General features: G+C 41.5%; 1 protein-coding gene and 1 long non-coding RNA gene across 22 annotated transcripts in view; one reads left to right on the top strand and one right to left on the bottom strand.

The window, feature by feature from the left end:
- The window catches only part of DENND1A (DENN domain containing 1A), a 508,124-nt gene that overhangs the window by 336,342 nt on the left and 150,253 nt on the right, over positions 1 to 21,529 (bottom strand). For 15 of the 19 annotated variants that reach the window (XR_008290952.1, XM_027035064.1, XM_053204645.1 and 12 more), the window contains 2 exons: positions 17,472 to 17,521; positions 5,899 to 6,018 (listed from right to left, as the gene is read on the bottom strand). Coding sequence is in view for 18 of the 19 variants with exons in the window: in XM_027035064.1 (XP_026890865.1) it covers positions 5,899 to 6,018; positions 17,472 to 17,521 (170 nt within the window). In the remaining variant the exon portion in view is untranslated. Of the gene's footprint in view, positions 1 to 5,898; positions 6,019 to 13,212; positions 15,266 to 17,471; positions 17,522 to 21,529 lie in introns of those variants that run through there. The other 4 variants (XM_053204646.1, XM_053204647.1, XM_053204644.1 and 1 more) reach the window with 2 other exon arrangements.
- Positions 8,149 to 21,529, top strand: part of LOC113592866 (uncharacterized) — a 53,407-nt gene continuing 40,026 nt past the window's right edge. For all 3 annotated transcript variants that reach the window (XR_008290954.1, XR_003412849.2, XR_008290953.1), the window contains exons 1-2: positions 8,149 to 8,277; positions 9,500 to 9,627. This is a non-coding gene — a long non-coding RNA (uncharacterized LOC113592866). The remainder of the gene's footprint in view (positions 8,278 to 9,499; positions 9,628 to 21,529) is intronic.

Here is a 21,529-nt window from a genome sequence, read left to right as displayed (position 1 = left end):
CGAAATGGCTAACATTAACAACTCAGGCAACAACAGATGTTGGCGAGGATGTGGAGAAAGAGGATCTCTTTTGCATTGTTGGTGGGAATGCAAGCTGGTGCAGCCACTCTGGAAAACAGTATGGAGGTTCCTCAAAAAATTAAAAATAGAACTACCCTACGACCCAGCAATTGCACTACTAGGTATTTATCCAAGGGATACAGGTATGTTGTTTCGAAGGGGCACATGCACCCCCATGTTTATAGCAGCACTATCGACAATAGCCAAAGGATGGAAAGAGCCCAAATGTCCATCGATGGACGAATGGATAAAGAAGATGTGGTATATATATATACAATACAGTATTACTCAACAATCAACAAGAATGAAATCCTGTCATTTGCAACTACATGGATGGAACTAGAGGGTATTATGCTAAGCGAAATTAGTCAGAGAAAGACAAATAGCATATGACTTCACTCATATGAGGACTTTAAGATACAAAACAGATGAACATAAGGGAAGGGAAGCAAAAATAATATAAAAACAGGAAGGGGGACAAAAACATAAGAGACTCTTAAATATGGAGAACAAACAGAAGGTTACTGGAGGGGTGGTGGGAGGGGGGATGGGCTAAACAGGTAAGGGGCATTAAGGAATCTACTCCTGAAATCATTGTTGCACTATATGGTAACTAACTTGGATGTAAATTAAAAAATAATTAATTAAATAAAAAATTTTTGTTAAAAAGCTCCTTTTGGGGCTTCTGGGTGGCTCAGTTGGTTAAGCGACCAGCTTCAGCTCAGGTCACAATCTCACGGTTCATGAGTTCAAGCCTCAAGTCAGGCTCTGTGCTGACAGCTTGGAGCCTGGAGCCTGATTTGGATTCTATGTCTCCCTCTCCCTCTGTTCCTCCCCCACTTGCACTCGGTCTCTCTCTCAAAAATAAATAAAGATTCGAAAAAAATTTAAAAAGCTCCTTTATAAAAAGTAAAAAATTTAATTATTATGTGACATATCTCCCATAATCCACACCCACAAACAACACAGTTTTGGCTTTGAACTCTTATGCTCCTTCTGTTTCTCCACAACCAGAAGTTGGCTATAAATAACATATTTCATTACAGTTTTAGCCTTGATGAAACATGTGCCATTTGGACAAGTCGGAAGTCATGAAAAAAGTATGGTTCTAGGTCACTTTATGATACTTGAAGGATTTCAGAGGTAAATGCTTATACCATAACAGACTCAGCTGGTGCTACCTGAAAATGCTAATTCTGTCTCACATTCCTGGGTTTATAATGAAGAAGGACGAACTTACCCATATCTATTGCTCTCTAGCTGTGCTTTTTTAATTCTTTTAATGTTTATTTTTGAGAGAGAGACAAAGAGAGAGAGAGTGACAGAGAGACAGAGGGGGAGCAAGGGAGGGACAGAGAGAGAGGGAGACACAATCCGAAACAGGCTCCAGGCTCTGAGCTGTCAGCACAGAGCCCAATGCAGGGCTCAAACTCACGAGCCATGAGATCATGACCTGAGCCAAAGTCAGATGCTTAACCGACGGAGCCACCCAGGTACCCCCATCCCCAGCTGTGCTTTTAATCCAGTATTGACTACCATCCAGCAAATAGTTAAATAATATTATGGCGAATCTCAAGGAAAAGTAAAATGCCTAAATATAAAGAACTAGTCAACCGTGGGACAAAATAATGCATTTGAACTTTACAAACCATGGTATTTGTGTTAATGAGACTTGTTCATACCCTAGCACAACTACATTTCTGTCAAGGTTAGCTGGTGACAGAATTAAACCTGTGTTAAAAATAAACACAGGGCTTATTCATCAGGAATTCTTTCCTTCATGAAACAAGTATTACTAAGTGCCTACTATGCATAGCCATTACTCTATACGTTGGGTATATTTGGGAACAAAACAGATAAAAATTCCCAGGCTTCATGGAGCTTATATTCTAGGGGGAAGGAACAGACAACACTTCTAACAATGGACCCAATAACTTATATTGTATGACAGGTCTCTAAGAACCTTTCATTGTGAAATTAAGTTTAAAGTTTCTAATACTGATGGCCTAGTCCTTTACGGACTTTATGGACACAATGCCTGTCATTCAACACTAGATCTCCACAGTGAGATTCAAGAGTACCTCTTGTAACTAACAGAAATAAGTCTGGGAGTATGAACCACATCTCTCTACTACTGTATTTCACACTTTCTCTTGAACTGGTGTCCCATGAGGCCTGTCCTGTCACTCAGAGCCTTCAGTGTCCTATTCTTGCATTCAACTGGAATACATCTCCATGTCTGAAGGCCATGCACACAGTATGTTGGCCAAGGACTGCACTAAGTGCTGGAGATACAAAGTTGCTTAAGACACTATCTTTACCCTTAATGAGTTCATTTTAGAGGAAGAGGAGGAAGAGGTAAAAGGATGATCCAGGCTTATGAGCATGTAACTGAAGTATGCAAAGCATGCTAGGTGCCCCCAGAGGTGAGGATGATTACTTCTGCCTGGAAAGGGCTGCTGTGGGTGGATGGATAAAGGTGTGAAAGCAGAAAGGCCCAGAGACTCATATAGGCCAGGAAGCGCATGAGCTTGGGAGAGCAGTCAGAGAGGGAGCGATCCTAAGAAGCCAAATCCTAGAACAGTGGAGACTATGTCTGCACAAGACACAATCACTGGGAGCTACCCAGCCCTCCCCACCATGAGAAGAAATGGAGAGCACAAGTAGAGGTGGCTCATGAGCACACGAGCTAGAGCACCGGGCACACTGCGAACAGACACTGGACCTCAAGGCACTGGTGAACTAAAGGGAAAGCATCTATGGCTGATGAGGATGTGGAAAAACAGGAACCCTCTTGCACTGTTGGTGGGAATGAAAACTGGGGCAGCCTCTCTGGAAAACAGTGTGGAGGTTCCTCAAAAAGTTAAAAATACAACTACCCTATGACCCAGCAATTGCACTGCTAGGAATTTATCCAAGGATACAGGAGCGCTGATACATAGGGGCACTTGTACCCCAATGTTTATAGCAGCGCTTTCAACAGTGGCCGAATTATGGAAAGAGCCCAAATGTCCATCAACTGATGAAAAGGTAAAGAAGATGTGGTTTATATATACAATGGAATACTACATGGCAATGAGAAAGAATGAAATATGGTCTTTTGTAGCAACGTGGATGGAACTGGAGACTGTTATGCTAAGTGAAATAAGTCAGTCAGAGGAGGACAGGTATATGTTTTCACTTATATGTGGATCTTGAGAAACTTAAGAGAAGATCATGGGGGAGAGGAAGGGGAAAAAATAGTTAGAGGGAGGGAGGCAAAACATAAAAGCCTCTTAGATACAGAGAACAAACTGAGGGTGGATGGAGGGCTGGGGGAGAAGGGAAAATGGGTGATGGGCATTGAGGACGGCACTTGTTGGGATGAGCACTGGGTGTTATATGGAAGTGACTGAACCACGGGAACCTACCCCAGAAACCAAGAGCACACTTTACACACTGTATGTTAGCCAATTTGACAATAAATTACATTAAAAAATAATAATAATAATAAAGGAAAAGCATCTGAAAAAAAAGCAAGGAGATGAAGCATCTCGAAAAGGCAAGGAGACTGAAAATGCTAATAATAGAACCTAGGCCTAAATCGCACCTGCATTCTCCCGGCAGACCTCTCCACTCTCCACTGAACATGCTGCCAACTGGTCACCCAAGGTGAACAGCAGACCCTTCCATTCAAATGCCAGTCTCAATTCAGCAATGTTCCCAAACGAAGGCCACAGGGGGAAGTGGCCCTGTGCATGCTTTTTGCATATGTACAACCTGGGCAAGGGAAATGAGCTTTCCGCCCGCCATGCTGAATACCCGTGAAACGTGTGTCCCAGACTTCATCTGGACTCTATTTTTAACCACAATCACTATCCTCTGGCCCTAGAACATCAATAGTAAGGAGACATTGTGCCGCAGAACCGTCCTATGCTTTATATATAGCATACTACAGCATGATCATACTTCTCCCGTTTGTTCTGGGAACTCCTCTAGGGCAGGGACCAGCTAATAGTAGGCACTCAAGTAAGGGCTGACGAACAAATGAATGAATTAACCCACCAAATTCTTCCCACAGTTCCAAGCTGGGATAACAGAGAGAAAACAGTCCAATTGCTGCTTTTTTTTTCATTCTAAATGATGGCAGCATGAAGGCTAATCAACCAGCTTCTTGTAAGCATGCCATCCATGACCCTACGCACAGACACACAAAGTCAAATACACACTGTTGATGTTTTTACATCAACAGTTTTCCACTCTCAGAAATTTCTTGAGTGAACGAGATAGTGCCAGTTCAGAGTCCCACCAAGCCCCCCAAACATGCACATCCCAGCTTTGAAAGGAAGAAACATCGTAAACCAAAACATTATGCAAAAACAAAAAACAACAACAAAAAAGCCTTTCTGCAAAACTTTAAGAACTTGTCTTAAACCCCCATCTCCTCTAAATGACTACATAAATATCAGCGCCCTAGCCAAGTCTAAAATGCAACGTTAGGCAAAATGGAAGAGAAAACTTTGTTTAAAAAGAAAAAAATAATCCAACATTGCTGAATCAAAATGTAAATCATCATTTACATCAGACGCTAATGCTCCAAGTGGGTAACCCTTGGGCCTGGGCTCCTGAGCCAGCTTGAGAGCAGTTACACACATTTAATCTCACAGAGCATCCGCATTGTACCTCCTTCCCGTGGTCTTTCCAGCGGTTGCCCTCTAGGGCCGAATTACAGACCTTATGCTTGGTGAAGAAGAGAGCTGACTTTGCTGATTAACAACAACAATAACAACATTTGTGCGGAGAAATGTAAACCAGACTGACAGTTATTGAGCAAAGGTACTTCAAAAGTCAGCCCCTCTTTCTCCTATGGTAGGAGTGTGTATGTGTTTGGGGGGCTGGGATGGGAGGTCTTTTCTTGGTGAGGAGAGGAAGAAAGTGCAAAAACTAATGTACCAGAGAACCACTCTTTCTGGAATTCATAGAGTCTGGCCTTTTATCCCTGGGCACAAGCCCAAGACTGGGGACCCGGGTTTTGTCAGGGGCGCCTCCCTGCTGTCCTGCCCGGGGCTGCTCCACACGAGCAGAGAGAGACAGGAGGCAGGCCCCTCTGACACCTACTTAACCGAGGCAGATGGAGAGGAGAGTGTGTGGGATGCCTTTACTTCCCCCTTAGGAGGCGCCCAGCAGGAGCCCACAGAGCCAGCAGCTCCAAAATCGGATTTCCACACATCCTCCCCCTCCTCGCCTCCTCGGAACACACCTTGGCCCTCTGGCAGGAGGAAACAGAGCATTAGGCCAAGTGTGGTTCTGGTGTACAAAGGGGTTTGGAAGACCTAAAGAAGCCTTCTTCCAGGATCCCATACTTTTTTCAAACCTCTAGAGAAGTAGCCCAGTTGGGGAAACAGTTACTCCCTCACTGACCCAGAGAGGGCAAGGGTGTTACTTTGAGGAGGACACAATCAGTGTCTGCAAGACGTCCTGAGCTGCAGACACATACTTTATTAATAATCTTACATACACAAAATGTCCAAGGGAAAGCCTAACAGGCGAATTTCTGACAGCTCCAGATAACAGCGGGACAAACCGAAGCCATGCTGACTCCCCAGCTTCCACAAACTCCACAGAAGCCATGATCCCTTTCCCACCCAAGGGACGTGATGCAAATAAATAAATACAATTATCTGCAGAACTTAGAGTGCAAGAACAACGCTGTGGAGTCCTTCTCCCCGAATGCAGTGACTTGTGGGAAACAGATAGGAAAATAAGGAGAACAGCTGGAAAATTTAATTGCAGAGGAACAACGTGGAGGCTGACATTGTTTCACGGAAGTAGCCAAGAGCCAAAGCCACTCTCCCTTACCTTAAGATACAGAAGCAGCTCTTCGCCCCTGAAGATAAGCGGCAGAACCCGAATCTCTGTTTGCTGTCAATGTCAGTGAGCACGAACGTGAAGTTCTGGCCAACTTGGCTAACTGTGAGGCTGCGGCAAAGACAGAACAAAGGGAAAAACGAATGTGCAGTGAGTTTCTTGAGAAAGTATCTAATCACGACAAGTCGTTGAACCTGTAACATTTCCTTTCTCAGTGAAACTCTTTACAAATGAACTCAAAATGTACACAATTGAAGGGAACAGACTGTGAGCTAGTAAAAAACAAACAAACAAACAAAAAAGATCGCAAGCAGCCCATTCTAGTGACCACCTCACTACCAAAGTAGCTACCAAACCTTCCATTTACGGAGTTCAGGCAGGTAACCCTGTTAATCATCTCATCAAATCCTGAAGATACATCCTATTAACCTCATTTTATACATAGTGACCGCCTCATCACCTCATTGGAGCTCCCATGCCTTCCACAGATTGAGTTCAGGCAGGTAGCCCTGTTAATCATTCCACCGAATCCTGAAAGGAGCATTCTATTAACCTCATTTTATAGACAAGGCCACAGCCTAGGGCAGCACTGCCTAAGGTGCCAGCTGGTTAGCTGCAAAAAGCTGGGTTTTAAACCTAGGCCTTTGTGACGCCAAAGCCTACCCTGCCAGCTTGCTGTTAACGATGTTCACCTGACCATTCCTCTAGTTCAGAAAACAAAATGGCAACAGAACTTAAGCGTCTACTGTGTGCCAGTCAGCAAGCTGGACACTTGATATATTCCATCTCATTTACTCTCCAAACAACCCTGGAATTTAGATGATGTTCCCATTTTACAGGAACGGCAACTATGGTACGGAATAGGCATGTAAGCGAATCATGCTCACAGAGCTTCCAAGGGGAGGAGGTGGAATTCAAGAGGGCAAGGTTAGTTGCTACTGTCCTGAATTCTTGTATCTTTCACAACATTGGGGTTTGGGAGGAACATGTATGTTACAGGACAGAAATACCAAATGTCTTAACAATGCAAGGTGCTAAGAAATGGAAACAGGTTTTAAAGACAAACAGTAAAGAAAAAAAGCCAAAAATTCCTGCATCGACACAAAAATCAGCAAGCCACGCATAAAACATAAAATAGGAAATATGTTTCAAGAGATTAAAAAGCATGTTACTAATCAGATTAATCTAGAAATGTTTCTGGCGTTTGCAAAATGTTTTTAAAACCCCCTTTTTAAAATCAGTTTACCACTTAGCTTGGATTCCTTTTTAAAACCTTAAATATTCCAAGTTCTAATACACAAATCTATGCTACCATAATATTTTAGAATTTGACACTGAATTATTAAACTAACTCATTAACTTACACTGTATTTTACATATATTGTATTTTACAAAATATACTCAAATTGATAAATATTCAAATCAATGCTCTCGCCTGTAATTTATTTTATAAGTTGCCAGCAGAAATGAAAAATCATTCACCAAGCCCCTTCCAAAGGCAGATAGATTTACTGAGTCTTTGGAATAAGATATGTAGTTAATTTTTCAAATATGGATAGCCTTCATTTCTAACACTTCCTTATACAAACCACACAAGAAAATTAAAATGAAAGAGACTTTCAAGGTATCCCAGTACAACAGGGTCAATGGACCCTACCTGGTCATGTTTAAGGAAACAATTCCATCCCCTAGAGGGTGGTTACAGAGTACAAGAAAATAATTCAGAAAGAAAAGAAAGTTTTCCACTCTCCCTTCTTAACTAGGAAGGTGAGCGAAAACAAGGTGGCAATTTAAAAGCAACGTGTAATAAAACAGGTGTAAGTAATGCTACCCCTCCACCTTACACAAGCCAGGAGAAGGAACACATTTCTATAAAAGTTACAGAGCTGTCCAGGGGACACCAAACTCTACCTTCCTATGGCTGTTATGTTTTATCAATAAAGCTTGGATACTGTGTTACTATGGTGATTTAATACTATGTTTTAAAGGGGGATTATATGATTAATTTTAACAAGGTTGAGAACTGAAGATGTGTGAGAAACAGGATTCTAGCTCACATAATTAAAGTGATTGGAGAGAAAAGTGGGCCTCACTGGGGGGAGGAGAAAAAAACTTGAATTATTAAAATATTTAAAGCAACAGGTCACAATGATTTCTAAATTACAAATAAGGTCATGCTTTTGTGACATACTATTATGTGATCATATAAAATGTGACTGTTCATTATTTTAACTCAGGGTGCGATTTCACTTCTAGAATGTTTAAAATGAGGCATCTGAGAAGGAAAGGGTATTGATAGGACTGAATGAAAAGAAAACACCCGGGATCCTTAGGAAAAGGACACAGAATGAACACAACTTGGTTTGTGAAGTGAGTGTCATTAATTTCCCTATTTATCTTTTCACCACCATTAAAAATGCTGAAAATGCTTTTAGCGACATCCTAGGCTCAAAGAAAGATTCATTACTCATTTACTTGGTTCAAATCCCAACTCAATCACTTGCTAACGGGGCCTTCATTTAGCAAGTTACTTAACCTCTAAGCACCTCAGTTTCTTTACCTGGAATAACAATGAGAGACCACTGCTCAACCCAAAGGAGGTTTTGGGAATAAGTGAGGTAAGCATTTACCATAAAGGCCAGTCCATAATAAAAACAATTAATAAGAGAGACGCAAGCTGTCAAGTTACCTACCATCGGAAGGAAAACAAAAATTCATATTAAAATCATGCATTTGCTCAGCATCTTCCTGACGGACTCATTTTTGTAATCCTTACGAGTGGAGAAAGGAAGCCTGCCTTTCTCTCTTCTCAGTTGCATCTTTTCAGTAAAGGACAGTCCTTTGGGAGACCAAGGGAGCTGTTCATGCTTACAGTAATGTAAACGAGTAAAGGGACACAGCTTAGGAAACAACATTTGTTATTCTCAGTTGATTCACCGTTTTTATCCTAACAGGGTAGGGGCGCCTGGGTAGTAGTAGCTCATTCAGTTAGGCATCCAGCTTCAGCTCAGGTCATGATCTCGTGGTTTGTGGGTTTGAGACCTTCATCAAGCTCTGTGCTCATAGCTCAGATTCTGCTTCGGATTCTGTGTCTCCCTCTCTCCGCCCCTCCCCCAATCGTGCGCACTGTCTCTCAAAAATAAGATAAAAAAAATTTAAACACTAATAAAGTACAAGCCACTTAAACAAACAAGCAAAAGGGGTCCTAAAGCAGCAAACTCTCAAATCTCTTCTCCTTGGACAATCTGCAATAAACTAAAAGTTAGGCAAGGGTGCTCAGAGGTTAAGTTGAAGGGTTCTCAATCTCTGAGGAATCTTGTCATTCCCTCTCCACTTGCTGCTGTACTCTGGGAGAGTTTCACTCTTTCTCCATAAAAATGACTTTGGGGAAAGGGTCTGCTTCATTAGACGCTGCAGGGTTTGTGTCTACCTCCAGTATCAGAATCCAGAACTTTTTAACAGGGATCAGAGATTTCACAATGATTAAAACGGGGAGGAACTGCAGAAACCATCTGACTCGAGTCTCTTGCTTTATAAGATGGGAAAACTGAGGCACATGGTCTTTTTGTTTTGTTGGTTTTGTTTTCTCAAGGTATCAGGACTAAAACGAAATTCCAAGCCCCATTCTGCTTCAAAGCCCTCTCCATCCTGCCAGCCTCCACTAAACACGATGAAACCCTTCCCTCACCTCCAGCGTTCAACTCCACTGAAGGAACTCAGGTATGTGAGGGATCCAGATAGTTGTCTTCTCAAACAGACCCACTGCCCACTGAGCAAGGGAAACCAAATTTGAGTATTTCCAGAAATAAGCCCAGGAGACCAGGGCCAACACCACCCTTCACTGCACTTCCCAAGCCTAGATGACTATGGAAAACAAGGGAGAAAAGCAACGAATATTCAAACCAGATGTTAACATTCAGGCTGACTTGGAAATGCCTGTGAACCATTCAAGGCTCCTCCAGCAGCATTTTGCTTAATCTCGAAGTTATTTACAGGTTCAGTGTATAAATGACAGGAAGCATGTCAACAGACAGGGTGATTTCAACCTTCCAGGGAGAGATGGGATTTTCCGTATTATCTCACTTTCAGTTTAGCTGTCCATCTTACATGAGCAACTACTAGACTGCTATCCCGTAAAAAGTGCTCACCATCTGTCCTGCTACAGAGATTCCCAGCTAGCTGGAAAGGAATAAACAAGTGTACCACAAAGCATACAGCTTGTACCAGTGTTTTATGAAACCAAAGTAAGAACAAGGAGGAAAGAAAATGCAAGAAAAGGCAAAGCCCTATTCAGACAAGGAGGTTAGAGACAGCTTCTCAAAGATGACAAAGGACGAGCTGGAGCAATGACTTCAGAAACAGGGGACTGGGTGTTTCAGGCAGAGGAATGAGCAGGGCAAAGATTCTCAGGTGGGAAAGAGCTAGGCATGTTCAAGGATCTCAAAGGACACCAGTGCAGCTAAGATACAGGAGCTAAAGGGAAAGTGGCATGATAGGAAGTTGCTAGATAAAAGCAAAAGCCAGATCATACAGAAAGCCGCATCGGTCATGGTAAAAATTTGGGATTTTTTTTTTTTTTTTTTTTTTTTGTAAAGGTGATGGAAAGCCACTGACAGGTTTTCATCAAGGGAATAACAGTCTAAACCAATTGTAAATGTCACATGGAGAATAGTTTAGGAGAAGGCAGAAGTAGAGGCAGAGAAAATAATCAGGAGGCTACTGGACTAGTCCAGGTGAGACAAGGTAGAGGCTTAACTCATGGTGGGAAGAGTGAAGGTGGGGTCCAGGTGGAGAGTTCCAAATTACAGCCAGCTGGTGTGCATAATGACAGGCTTGCAGATGTACGGAGAGTAAAAAGACAGCAAATTACTCTTTCATGATACAAAACACCAGTTTGGGGGGAGAGCTAAGAGTTCCATTCAGGATATGGTAAGTCTGAGAAACCCTGAGATAGAAATCTCAAGTACGTGGTTGAACGTACTACCTAGGAAATCAGAGGGAAGGTTTGGGTTGGAGCTATAAATTGATGTCGTCTACACCCAGATGTATTTAATGTCACTGTAAAAAATACAAGGTCACTTAGCGAGAGCATTCAGAGAAACAAAAGAGGATCAGGACGAGATTACCCATAGATAAAAGACCATCAAATGATAAGTGGAGAACAGGCAGGAAGGAATGGTCAACTGTACCCATGAATCAAGATGGGACAGAAAAATTGAAGTGAGCGATATACAGGTTGCAGATGCCCTTGATAAGAAAAGCTCGAGGTGAATGACAGAGGCAGAAGAAAGACTGAAGAGGGCTGAGGGGTAAGCTGGAGTGTGTAGCTAACTCTTCCAAGAAGGACAATGAACGGGAACAAGAGGATAGAGAAATAGCAGAACTGGTTTTTAAGCTGCTCTTGATGATTCAACAGAGGCAGAGATTCATGACGCAGGAGCGGGAAGAAACAGGTCTTTGGATTCGAATCCCAGATATGCTGGTCATTAGCTCTGGGAGGGCAGGCAAGTTTGTACCTCTCTGACCCTCACCTACAAAATGAAAATACTTTGCAGAGTGGTTTTGGGGAGCAGAAACAATGTATGCAAAGTAACTAGCATATAGTAGATACAAAGTGAAAATAATCGTTATGAAATTATAAAATTCGAGACATGGAACCTAACGTTCTGTCATCCTCAATTTAATATGGCTCACTAACAATTACCTGTCAAGCACCACTGCAGGGCCCCCCTAGTGCTGCTTTTCCTTTCCTTCTGTGCATACAGGACATCGGGCAGGGATCAAGTTTTATCATACTACCACATCTCAACCTTAAGTTACATGAGCCTCAAAGCTTCCTTCCATAAACCTTTCATCTGCCTAAGACTCAAGTTTCTCACATTCCAAGCTCAAAGATCCAAGTGGCAAGAATGGCATTGACCCAAAATGTCTGGGGACCTAGAGTAGGTTACACACTGCCAGATACAGGGCAATACCTATATCTGCTCGAGAAACTCACCAGATGATTTAGAGAGATCTCTCCTCTCCTTCGCCTACATGAACCTGACAAAGCAAAACTGAATCCTAAACTGGAAAATCAAAACAGTATCAAAACCAGAAGGAACAGAAGAGATCTAATCCAGTCCCCTCATTTTACCCATGAAGAAAACTAAGGCCCTTAGGGGAAACGTCACTTGCCACACATCAGGGACCAAGTCAGTGGCAGAACAAAAAATAAAACCTAGGTCCTCCAGGTTGCTACCCCCAATGATCTGCCCACTAAAGCCCTGCTGCTTCACTGTTGTCACATGCCGTGGACAGTGACCACAAGGCACGAGGAGCAAAACAGAGGTTGCAGATGACCTTGGTAAGAAAAGTCACGGGACAAAACCAAAGACGACAGATAGGGATGAAAGTGGGCCAAACGAATCCGGTTTCACAAAGCAGAATATGATGAATGTATAGACGCAGAATAAGGGCCAAGGTCTGGGCAGGCAGAGACTGACACACTAATCATGCACATTAGTTTCATTTTCTGCCTTAGGTTTCGTTCTCTTCCGTTATTAGAATTTTCTGCTTTTCTACAACAAATATACATTGCTTTGAAAGAAATTTTGACCTTTTTTTGGTATTTCTTTATTTCTTTTTAATTTTTGTAATGTTTATTTTTGAGAGACAGAGAGAGGACGTGTGCACGCGTGCACACAGGGGAGGGGCAGAAAAAGAGGGAGACAGTATCCCAAGCAGGCTCCGTGCTGTCAGCAGAGAGTCTGATGCGGAGCCCGAATCCACAAACTGTAAGATTGTGACCTGAGCCAGAACCAAGAGTCAGACACTTAACCGACTGAGCCACCCAGGTGCCCCTGGTTACTTTATTTCTGGTGTGATGGATCTAATGGAAGTGGTGTGATAGAGAAAAAGTAAGGTGGAATTGGAAGTCAGATAAATGTGGGTTCTGAGAGCTGCTCTACCACTTACTAGGAGTGGGACCTCGGGCAAGGTTTTGAAGCTCTCTGAGCCCGTTTCCTCATATTTGGCATTATGGTGATGGTAAGCTGTCAAATGTGTAAACCTTTAGTGCAGGAGAACACAGCACACTGCCTGGCACATAACAGATACATAACAAAACAGCAAACAGCGTGTGAATCCCATCTGCATCCCTGGTTACATCCTAAACCAACAAACTGCACCTTCCCTTGACCTTTAAAAGATCATGTCATTTCATCCTGTGCTCATGTCATCTGTGTGTACTGGGGTACAGGATGATTTATAGGGCAATCGAACGGTAGCTGACTTGCTGGGTTCTGAAAGAGGAGAAGCACAAACCTGGAAGGAAGGAAGAGCTTTTCCATCCTCCAGCGAGTCTCCTGAGTGCTCCGATTGAAGCAGGTTGCCAGCTACCAAGGGCAAGCAAGTAGCACCACGGTATGAAATGGCACATAAATCTTTTTTCTTCCCTTTTTTAAAAAAAATTTTTTTTAATGTTTATTTTTGAGAGAGAAAGAGAGAGGGGGAGACACAGAATCCGAAACAGGCTCCAGGCTCTGAGCTGTCAGCACAGAGCCTGACATGGGGCTCGAACTCACGAACCGCAAGATCATGACCTGAGCCGAAGCCCAACGTTTAACCGACTAAGCCATTCAACAGGTCACGTCAAGACTTCTTTCCACCAAGAGCCTCAAGTACAGCATAGGGTGGAAATAACTCTGCACTAGGAGTAAGAGTATGTGTTTCTTTCCCAGCTGTGATTGCTTCGTTGTGACCATAAGCAAATCATTTCACCTCTACCAATCCTGGTTTCCCTTCTGTAAAATGGGACGTCTGAACCAGATGAATTTCATCTTGCTCCCACACACTTTCAAGGCCTCCTGTAGCCAGAGCCCAAGCTATCACGGTACACGTCACCCTCTCCCCAACAGGCTCCATCTGCTCTGGCTGAGCAAGCTCTAGGCTCACTCGTGGTTTCTCCTCTGCTTTGCTCTTCAGCACAGATGGGGAGGGAGGCTCTCCCTTCCACTTACCCCCTTCTTACTGTCCTTGCAGACTCAACCCCCGTCTCCCCCACCGTGAGAAGTTTTCTCTGACCATCTCAGTCTTCTCTAACCTCACTGTCCATTTGGAGAGATACTCTTTAACGCGTGCTTGTAATACTTCCTGAACTACACTGAGAAACACATGGTGGGCGGGACCCCAAGTCCAATACCATTTCCATGCCGCCCGACAGAGGGCTACACATTTGGAAACTTCCTTTGCTCTTTTGTAAAAGAGATACCACCATCATCCATCTTTTAGAAGAAACAAATGAAGTACCAGTGTGGACGTGTCTAGCACGCTGACTAGAGTCAATTAAGGGCTCAAATACAAATTTCCTTCCTTTCTGCTCTGTTTGGTGACTGATGCTCCCACAACAATGTTCTAGAAAAATGTATTCATTTGGGAGATGGACATCTACGTTGTGCCAGCAGCCTAAGGGGGCTGTGGGCAAATCCTAACTTCTCTGCAGCTTAGAGTTTGTTCAAATGAGGATAATAGCACCCGTTCTCATCTCTTAGGATAGGAGGATAAAGTGAGGTAACACATGAGAAAGCACTTTCTTTTGAAGAGCCACTGGCATTATTATTTTTCCTAAGTCCTAGTTTCAGAAAGAAAAATCTTAAAACAACACAAGAGACAGTAAGATGTCAATGTTAACGGGTGATTTGATGATGACTGTGAAAATCCCACTCTTGATATAGACTAGAAGTGTCGGAAAGTTGTATTACTGTTCCTTGGGGTAGAAAAGTACAAATACTAAAAAGATTAGGAAGCTTTCTTTTTTGAACGTAATCACCTAGGGCATTACTCATCTCTCATGCTGACATATTTTCTAAAGCAAATGATATCATAAATACATTGGGGGTGGGGGGGTTGTGGGCCTCAGAATCTGGGCATATCCATTCGACAGGGCCAACTGCAAAGTAATAAAAAAAATAGTAACATTAAAACCTTTGTGTTTATTGTAAGTAAACTCCATCATTATTATCTCTTCGGCATTAAAGTATGCAAAGGTTACAAGTGGGGAAAGAGAAAAAAATACAGTCCCCAAAATAAAGTGAGGTGGGTTTTTTTTTTTTATCAATAAAAGTTATCAACACTTACAGGGTGTGGAACATAATGAAACGTAAGAAAGAACCATTATAGGGGCACGTGGGTGGCTCAGTCGACTGAACGTCCAACTCTTCATTTTGGCTCAGGCCATGATCTAACAGTTCATGAGACTGAGCCTGCATTGGGCTCTGGGCTGACAGTGTGGAGCCTACTTGGGATTCTTTCTCTCCCTCTCTCTGCCCCTCCCCCACTCATGCTTTCTCTCTCTCTCTCTCTCTCTCTCTCTCTCTCTCTCTCAAAATAAATAAACAAACATTAAAAAAAGAAGATCCATTATACAAGGCAAGGGTTAAAGCAGATCCATAAAGGGACATGTCTGTCCCAAATCATTCTGTTTAAAAATATGAGAAACCTGATTAGGGGAGAGTGATCTAAAGAGAAGCATTTTAGAAGAAAAAAAATTTTCTAACAACAGAAAAAAAGGTATCAGGGGATTGGTGACCAAAACAAAAAACCTTTAGAACTATTTAAAGACTCTGCTTTCTTTCAAGAATGTAATCACCCAGACAGGTAGGTAAGTAGAGGGGTGTGGTTGCCATGAGAGGAAAAGAGGGGCATACTAGGCTGGATCTAATCACATTGTGCATTTCTTCCAAAGTTCGATTTTAAAGTCAGTTAAGGAATACCTCTCCCAAACTGATCACCACTACAAGAAGTCATGTAAAAACGTGCTCTCTCATTTTTCTTTGTTAGATTCCTAACCACATTTTAACACATTTCAGCTTTAGGGCTCCAGGCCTGGCTGGTTCAGTCACCAAAGGGTGCAACTCTTGATCTCAGGGTCATGAGTTCAAGCCCCATGTTGGGTGTAGAGATTACTTCAAAAAAAAAAAACAAAAAAAAAACTTTAAAAACTTAAAAAACAAAATAAAAAAAAACTGAAATAAAAACATCTCAGTTTTATTAATTTATATAAATATGTCCTTGCCATAATTTGTAATACATTTTATAGACGACTGGAGGAAATTTCATGCATCGCTAATTCATACATATAAATGTGAAGTTTGCATTAAATGTCTCTCAAGAAAACCCTACCTCCTTGCCATTTTAAGAAAGAACAGGATAAAGAAGAGACAAGAGGACTCTCATTACAAAGACTGACCCTCTTAAAACTAAGGCTATTCTGTTTTGAACATGAATCCACTGCTAAAACAACATGGGTACCAGGATTTAAAAAGGCCCAAGTCTGGAAACACTACAATGGCTGATTGGCTTAAAAATAACATGTTAGAACCAGGGAAAATAGTGATTATAAGTAGTTGGCAACATTCCAGTGCTGCTTTTTAGTACTCTTTTTCCTTTTAATACTCTTTTAAACTCCTTTGGCTACCAATTCTCATCTCACACCATTTTCAGGTTGCTGCCAAACAAAGCGGAACGCCCCTCCTACCAAGTGTAGAGAAGACCAAACAGCACACTCCCCACATGCTCTCTAAACCCCCAAAACCCTTCAGACCTGCCTGGTTTGGGCACACTAAAATACAAGACAGAACCTTCCTGAAGGTGGGCCATTGTATAGTTTCCTTAGAACACATTATGGCAGCTATTACTTATAATGATATTTTCTAAAAGCCCTGTCACTGAAAGTGGGCTTTTTAAGGCATAATGTAGGTTGCAAAAATAATGCTTAAACTGTAATGAAACACACAGGAGACATTTCTTGAAAATAAGATTAAGAAGACTGCTTCGACACTTTATTAATATTGTTAGTCAAGTATAGTTTTTATACAGTTAAAAAAAAAGTTCTTCCAAAATTGTTACCATTAACTAATGTTTTTTTTTTCTTAACCCTCGGACTATTCTAATTATCTTGGAGTTCTTATATCGATACCTTTCCAACAGCTTACCAGAACGCAAAATCTAAGGTACTATTCAGATGGTTTTGTATGTTTTTAGTCTAGAAAGCTATAGAAAATGCTTATTTGCCCATAGATGCCATTCTTAGCCACCTAAAACGCAAGATGCTATTTAACAACATGTCTTTTAAATAGCTGAACACCTTTAAACAAGATAGGCCTGTGATCATTTAAATTTTAAGTTGAATCAAGGAAAAACAAAGTCTATATAATATTCATAAGGCCATGGAATAATGCAACATTGCTTAAGTTAAATATATTCATATTTAAGTAAAATTAAATAGCATTGGAATAAATACCAACCATTCTTAATCATGGTTTGAGACTGATAACCAAAATCAAAAATTTAATGCCGTGTGAAAAACATCTCACAGACTGACCAATGCAAAGCTCTAAGCTTTAAACTTTTTGATAGTGTCAATAAAATCCCCAGGAAAGGAGAATATTGCAACTCTCCTTCAAACATAGATGTTTTAAATCTTGGTTAAACAGACAGAATGTTAAGAATGGTGTGGTTTTTATTTTCCATAGCAGGTTTATTGGCACTTTTTTTTCTAGTAAAGTTTGAAAATCTGACACTACCTGTCCACATAGAAGGGGAAACAAAACTTGGTCAAAGTCTGTAGAACTTCCTGTGGAGAGAAAGAGAGATAATTTATACATCTAATGGGACCAATAAATCTAGCATTAACCACGGCACACAATCTAGCAACTTTACCCTAAAGAAAGAGGAGACAGATGAAGAAATATGGGCTTTATCAATTACATGGGAGGAGTACAGGCAGTCAATCATGAGAAATAATAAACATGATCAAACTTCATTAAAAATGAAAAATTAATCAAGAATCACACATGGGCGAGCAGCAGGAGCCGTGCAGGAAAGCTCTGAAGGGAGGGAGGTGGTTGGGTTGCTGAGTGTTAACACCCCTCCAGGGACCATCTCCAGCCTGACCATATGGATCAGAGTGAATAACACCGAGCCACATGGGTTTGGCCTGGCAGGGCCGCTGTTGCTGGCACCGTTTTTGCCTGTTACCTAGGAACAGAGGGGGCCGGGATTAGACAACGCTTCCCTACATCAATAGGCCAAATCGCAAGCAGAAGAGAAAGCCAACTTGACGGTAATTGTCCCTGAACATTGTCAACTACATTTTTTAGAGTTTAAAACTTCATTTACTTACTTTATAAAGAAGCTGCCATCTCTGGCATAGATTTATTTTGTAATCACAACACCAGCAATTTTAAGTATGCACTATTTTCAGTTAAATGTCATTATAGTTGGGCACACTTACCTGCTTGTAATTTGTGAAAATCCGAAGCAAACTACCAGATTAGATACCTTTTTACAAACGTGTACATAAAACCAAACATAATATTTATGGGAAGTGTACAAAAAGGGAATAAAAAGCAGAGCAACATTGTGAAGATTCATAAAGGAGAGGCTTCTGACATTAAGACCACCACTACATAAGACACAATACACTGTGTGTGTGTGTGTGCGTGTGCGTGTGTGTGTGTGTGTGTGTGTGTGTCTTTTCCAAGAGACACATTTCCACATATATGGCATATATACACATAGCTAAACACATATACAAGTAATTAATTATTACTTCCTTCATAAAATTTTCTCTAGCTTGACTTAATTTAACTGCAGACTTGGACAGCCCACAGTTGGTGCTTATCATAAGTTCACAGACCAACGTTATAAATTTTAAAAAAGTATTCCTCTCATGCGTTTGATTTGCTCTTTAACTATTTAAAATCCCAACCTCAAGACAAAATGAAGAACACATTGTTTGGCCATTGAGAAGCTGGTTCAAATTAAAACAAACCTGCCCATTGCAAATCCTAATCCAAGTGATAAATTATAGATCAGTTTACAAATGTAGCACTTTTCTAACCAATAATAATGAATTATCAATGCTAACTGAATTGATGCTTCTCGCTTCATTTATTTTTAAAACCAGTTCTATCATTCAAGAAATAAACCACATCAATCTAATAACCCACTCAATGAAGCAGAAAGCACACTGACTTGCTCTGCCAGGCATGTTCCGCCTACATAATTCAATTGAGCATATCCTATTTTTTAATATCATCTTGGACTGCTACTGTGTATATCGCAGTATTGTTAAGGCATGTCATGAAAGAGTGAAGGCAGAGGAAACTAAAAAATGAAAAAGAGTGGATAAGAATACTTCAGCATGTTCTATGAGGCATCACTGACACATCAGTTAATTCCATAATGTGGCATTCAGAAGTCCATACATATTGTTTTAAAACCAGTCATGTTTAAATGAATTGCAAAAGCTAATTGAGAGTCAGAAAAAATGAGCCATTTCTTAGTGCATAATGTCAGTATCAGGCAAATATTGGGAAAACGGTCACAGAAAACATTCAACGTCTGCGGCCTTAATTCTAAAACATACTCTAACCCACGTATACAAAACTCTTATGATTTACATGCAAAAAAGAAATCCTTGCAAATTCCTTTCCCATCAAGTTCCAGATACCACAAAGCATCTCCTGACTTCAGTATATGTACTGAGCATACTTTAAAACTCAGTACCCGGTGCTCACTCACGGCCAACATCAGCTACAAAGACAGTTATCCTCTCCCCTCAGAAGTGACAGGTGCAGAAGTGCTTCTCTACTCTGTGCTGGAGTGGAGCTGCCAAAAGGCCTCAAGATTTTTGAAAGAAAGGACCCCCATGGCTCCGAGGAAGCATTGTGCCCTACAGCAGAGTCAAAGGAATCTAATATGCCCAACTTATTACTCACTACAATATAGAAACTACTTACCACTTTCTAATGTCAAGAGTAATAACCAACCGTGAACTTGTCTGTCAGATAATATTAGAACAAATATCAAAATACCCAATGTGGGCTGGGTATAACCCACCTCCCAAGAGCTTTCCTTTTACCCAAGAAAGCAGTGATAAGTCTAATTAAGCAATAGGGCAGGAGAAGGGGAGGAGGGAAGGGAATATAGGCAAATGTAGGCACATGTTTGTGCATTACAATATGTTTCTTCATGTTTGTGATATTACAAGAGCTTGATATTCCAATTTAAGTCAAACAAGACAGTGGTGTGCTGTCAGAGGAGAAAACAAAAATGAGCATCTACTCTGTGTTAGGCATATTCACACATTATCTCAATCAGAACTGAAAAATCTACGTCTTAGTTTGGGAAGGGGGAAACAAGCAATGTATCTCATACGTAAAAACTGCTGAAATAGACCAGTTTTCTTAATACTGATTTTTCCCTATATATACACATCTAACTACCGTATCATCCTTTTCCAAAGGAAAAAACGCAATTACCTGAATAGGAAAAGTACCACTCCCTAATAGAGGGGACTTCAAAACCCTGATATAAATATATTTTGAGCATTATATTTATGGCAGAGTGTCTTTCAATGTTAACTCTACTGGCCAAAGTCACTAGGCAGTTTAGCAACCCCTTTTTGCCCTCTCTGTGTCTTTGGCTGGGAACTTTCTTTGTAAATGGTAATCTTCCTGTTTTCTCCCCTTTTTCTCTCGCCTACACAAGCGAGACAACCAGCCTCAGTACAACCTCAACTACTGCCACATAAATCAGATCTTCAAGATGTAGTACGGCTGATGAAATGTAAATGACCTCATTGCTAAGGCAGGGGGTGGGGAAAATCGTGCCAGCTCTCCAGATCAATTCCCAAGTTTATATTTTCACAAATCTTTTTATGTACAGTTTGATTTCTTAACATTTTAATGAGCAAAAAAAGTGCATCTATAGTAGCCAGTCACCACAGTTAAAGTGCAGGGCATGAACTAGATCCCAGGAGAGAACCAGTCCACCATGTCACCGCTGGCTTTAGGACATTCGCCACCTGGTTCCACGTCCCCAGGTTCCAACTCTTTTCATAATCAAAACACTGCTGACATTATAAACCCCAGACGGGTTTTCTAAAATCCTTCCCAATCAATATATCCAACACATAACTTATTGGAGACAACACCGAGCTCATTGATTAAGGTGAGTTCAGTAGCAAAGTTTTCAAAATAAATGAGACAAGAATGCAGCATTCAACCCCTTGTGTCACCAGACAATTTATGAAATAGGCAATTTCTAAAAGGGCTTTTCTTCCTAACAAAATCAACGATACTTCATGTGGGAGGAAAGCAGAGCAGAGGGGGTGGGGAGATGCATGGAGGAGAGACAGTTGCACAAACCTTCAGTTATGCATATATCAAACAGCAGATCGCACAGTATAGGAGAGAAACAACAGCTACAAAGCTCTGCCCACAAGGAGATACCAAGCCTCAGAGTATGAACCAAACACGAAATCAACACACCTAACACTGGATTCACTTGCAAATGGAAATCAGAAAAGAACTCGAGATTCACGTCAGTCTCCTTTGGATTCGTTTCCCCCAGTGTGAATTCTCATCTGGCGAGAAGGCCCATCGAGGGGACTTGCTCCAATCTGGATAAAGTAAATTGAATTTTCGCTGAAACTGACATGTGCTCTTAAAAACCTGGTAAAGTTTACGGGGCGCCTGGGTGGCTCAGTCGGTTAAGGGTCCGACTTCGGCCCAGGTCATGATCTCACGGTTCGTGGGTTCGAGCCCCGTGCTGGGCTCTGTGCTGACAGCTCGGA

This window comes from Acinonyx jubatus, chromosome D4 (genome assembly GCF_027475565.1).
Source record: "Acinonyx jubatus isolate Ajub_Pintada_27869175 chromosome D4, VMU_Ajub_asm_v1.0, whole genome shotgun sequence".
In the NCBI taxonomy this organism is placed as follows: domain Eukaryota; kingdom Metazoa; phylum Chordata; class Mammalia; order Carnivora; family Felidae; genus Acinonyx; species Acinonyx jubatus.
The sequence above is the reverse complement of the archived record's forward strand: the minus strand, read 5'-3'. Positions and strand labels throughout refer to the sequence as shown.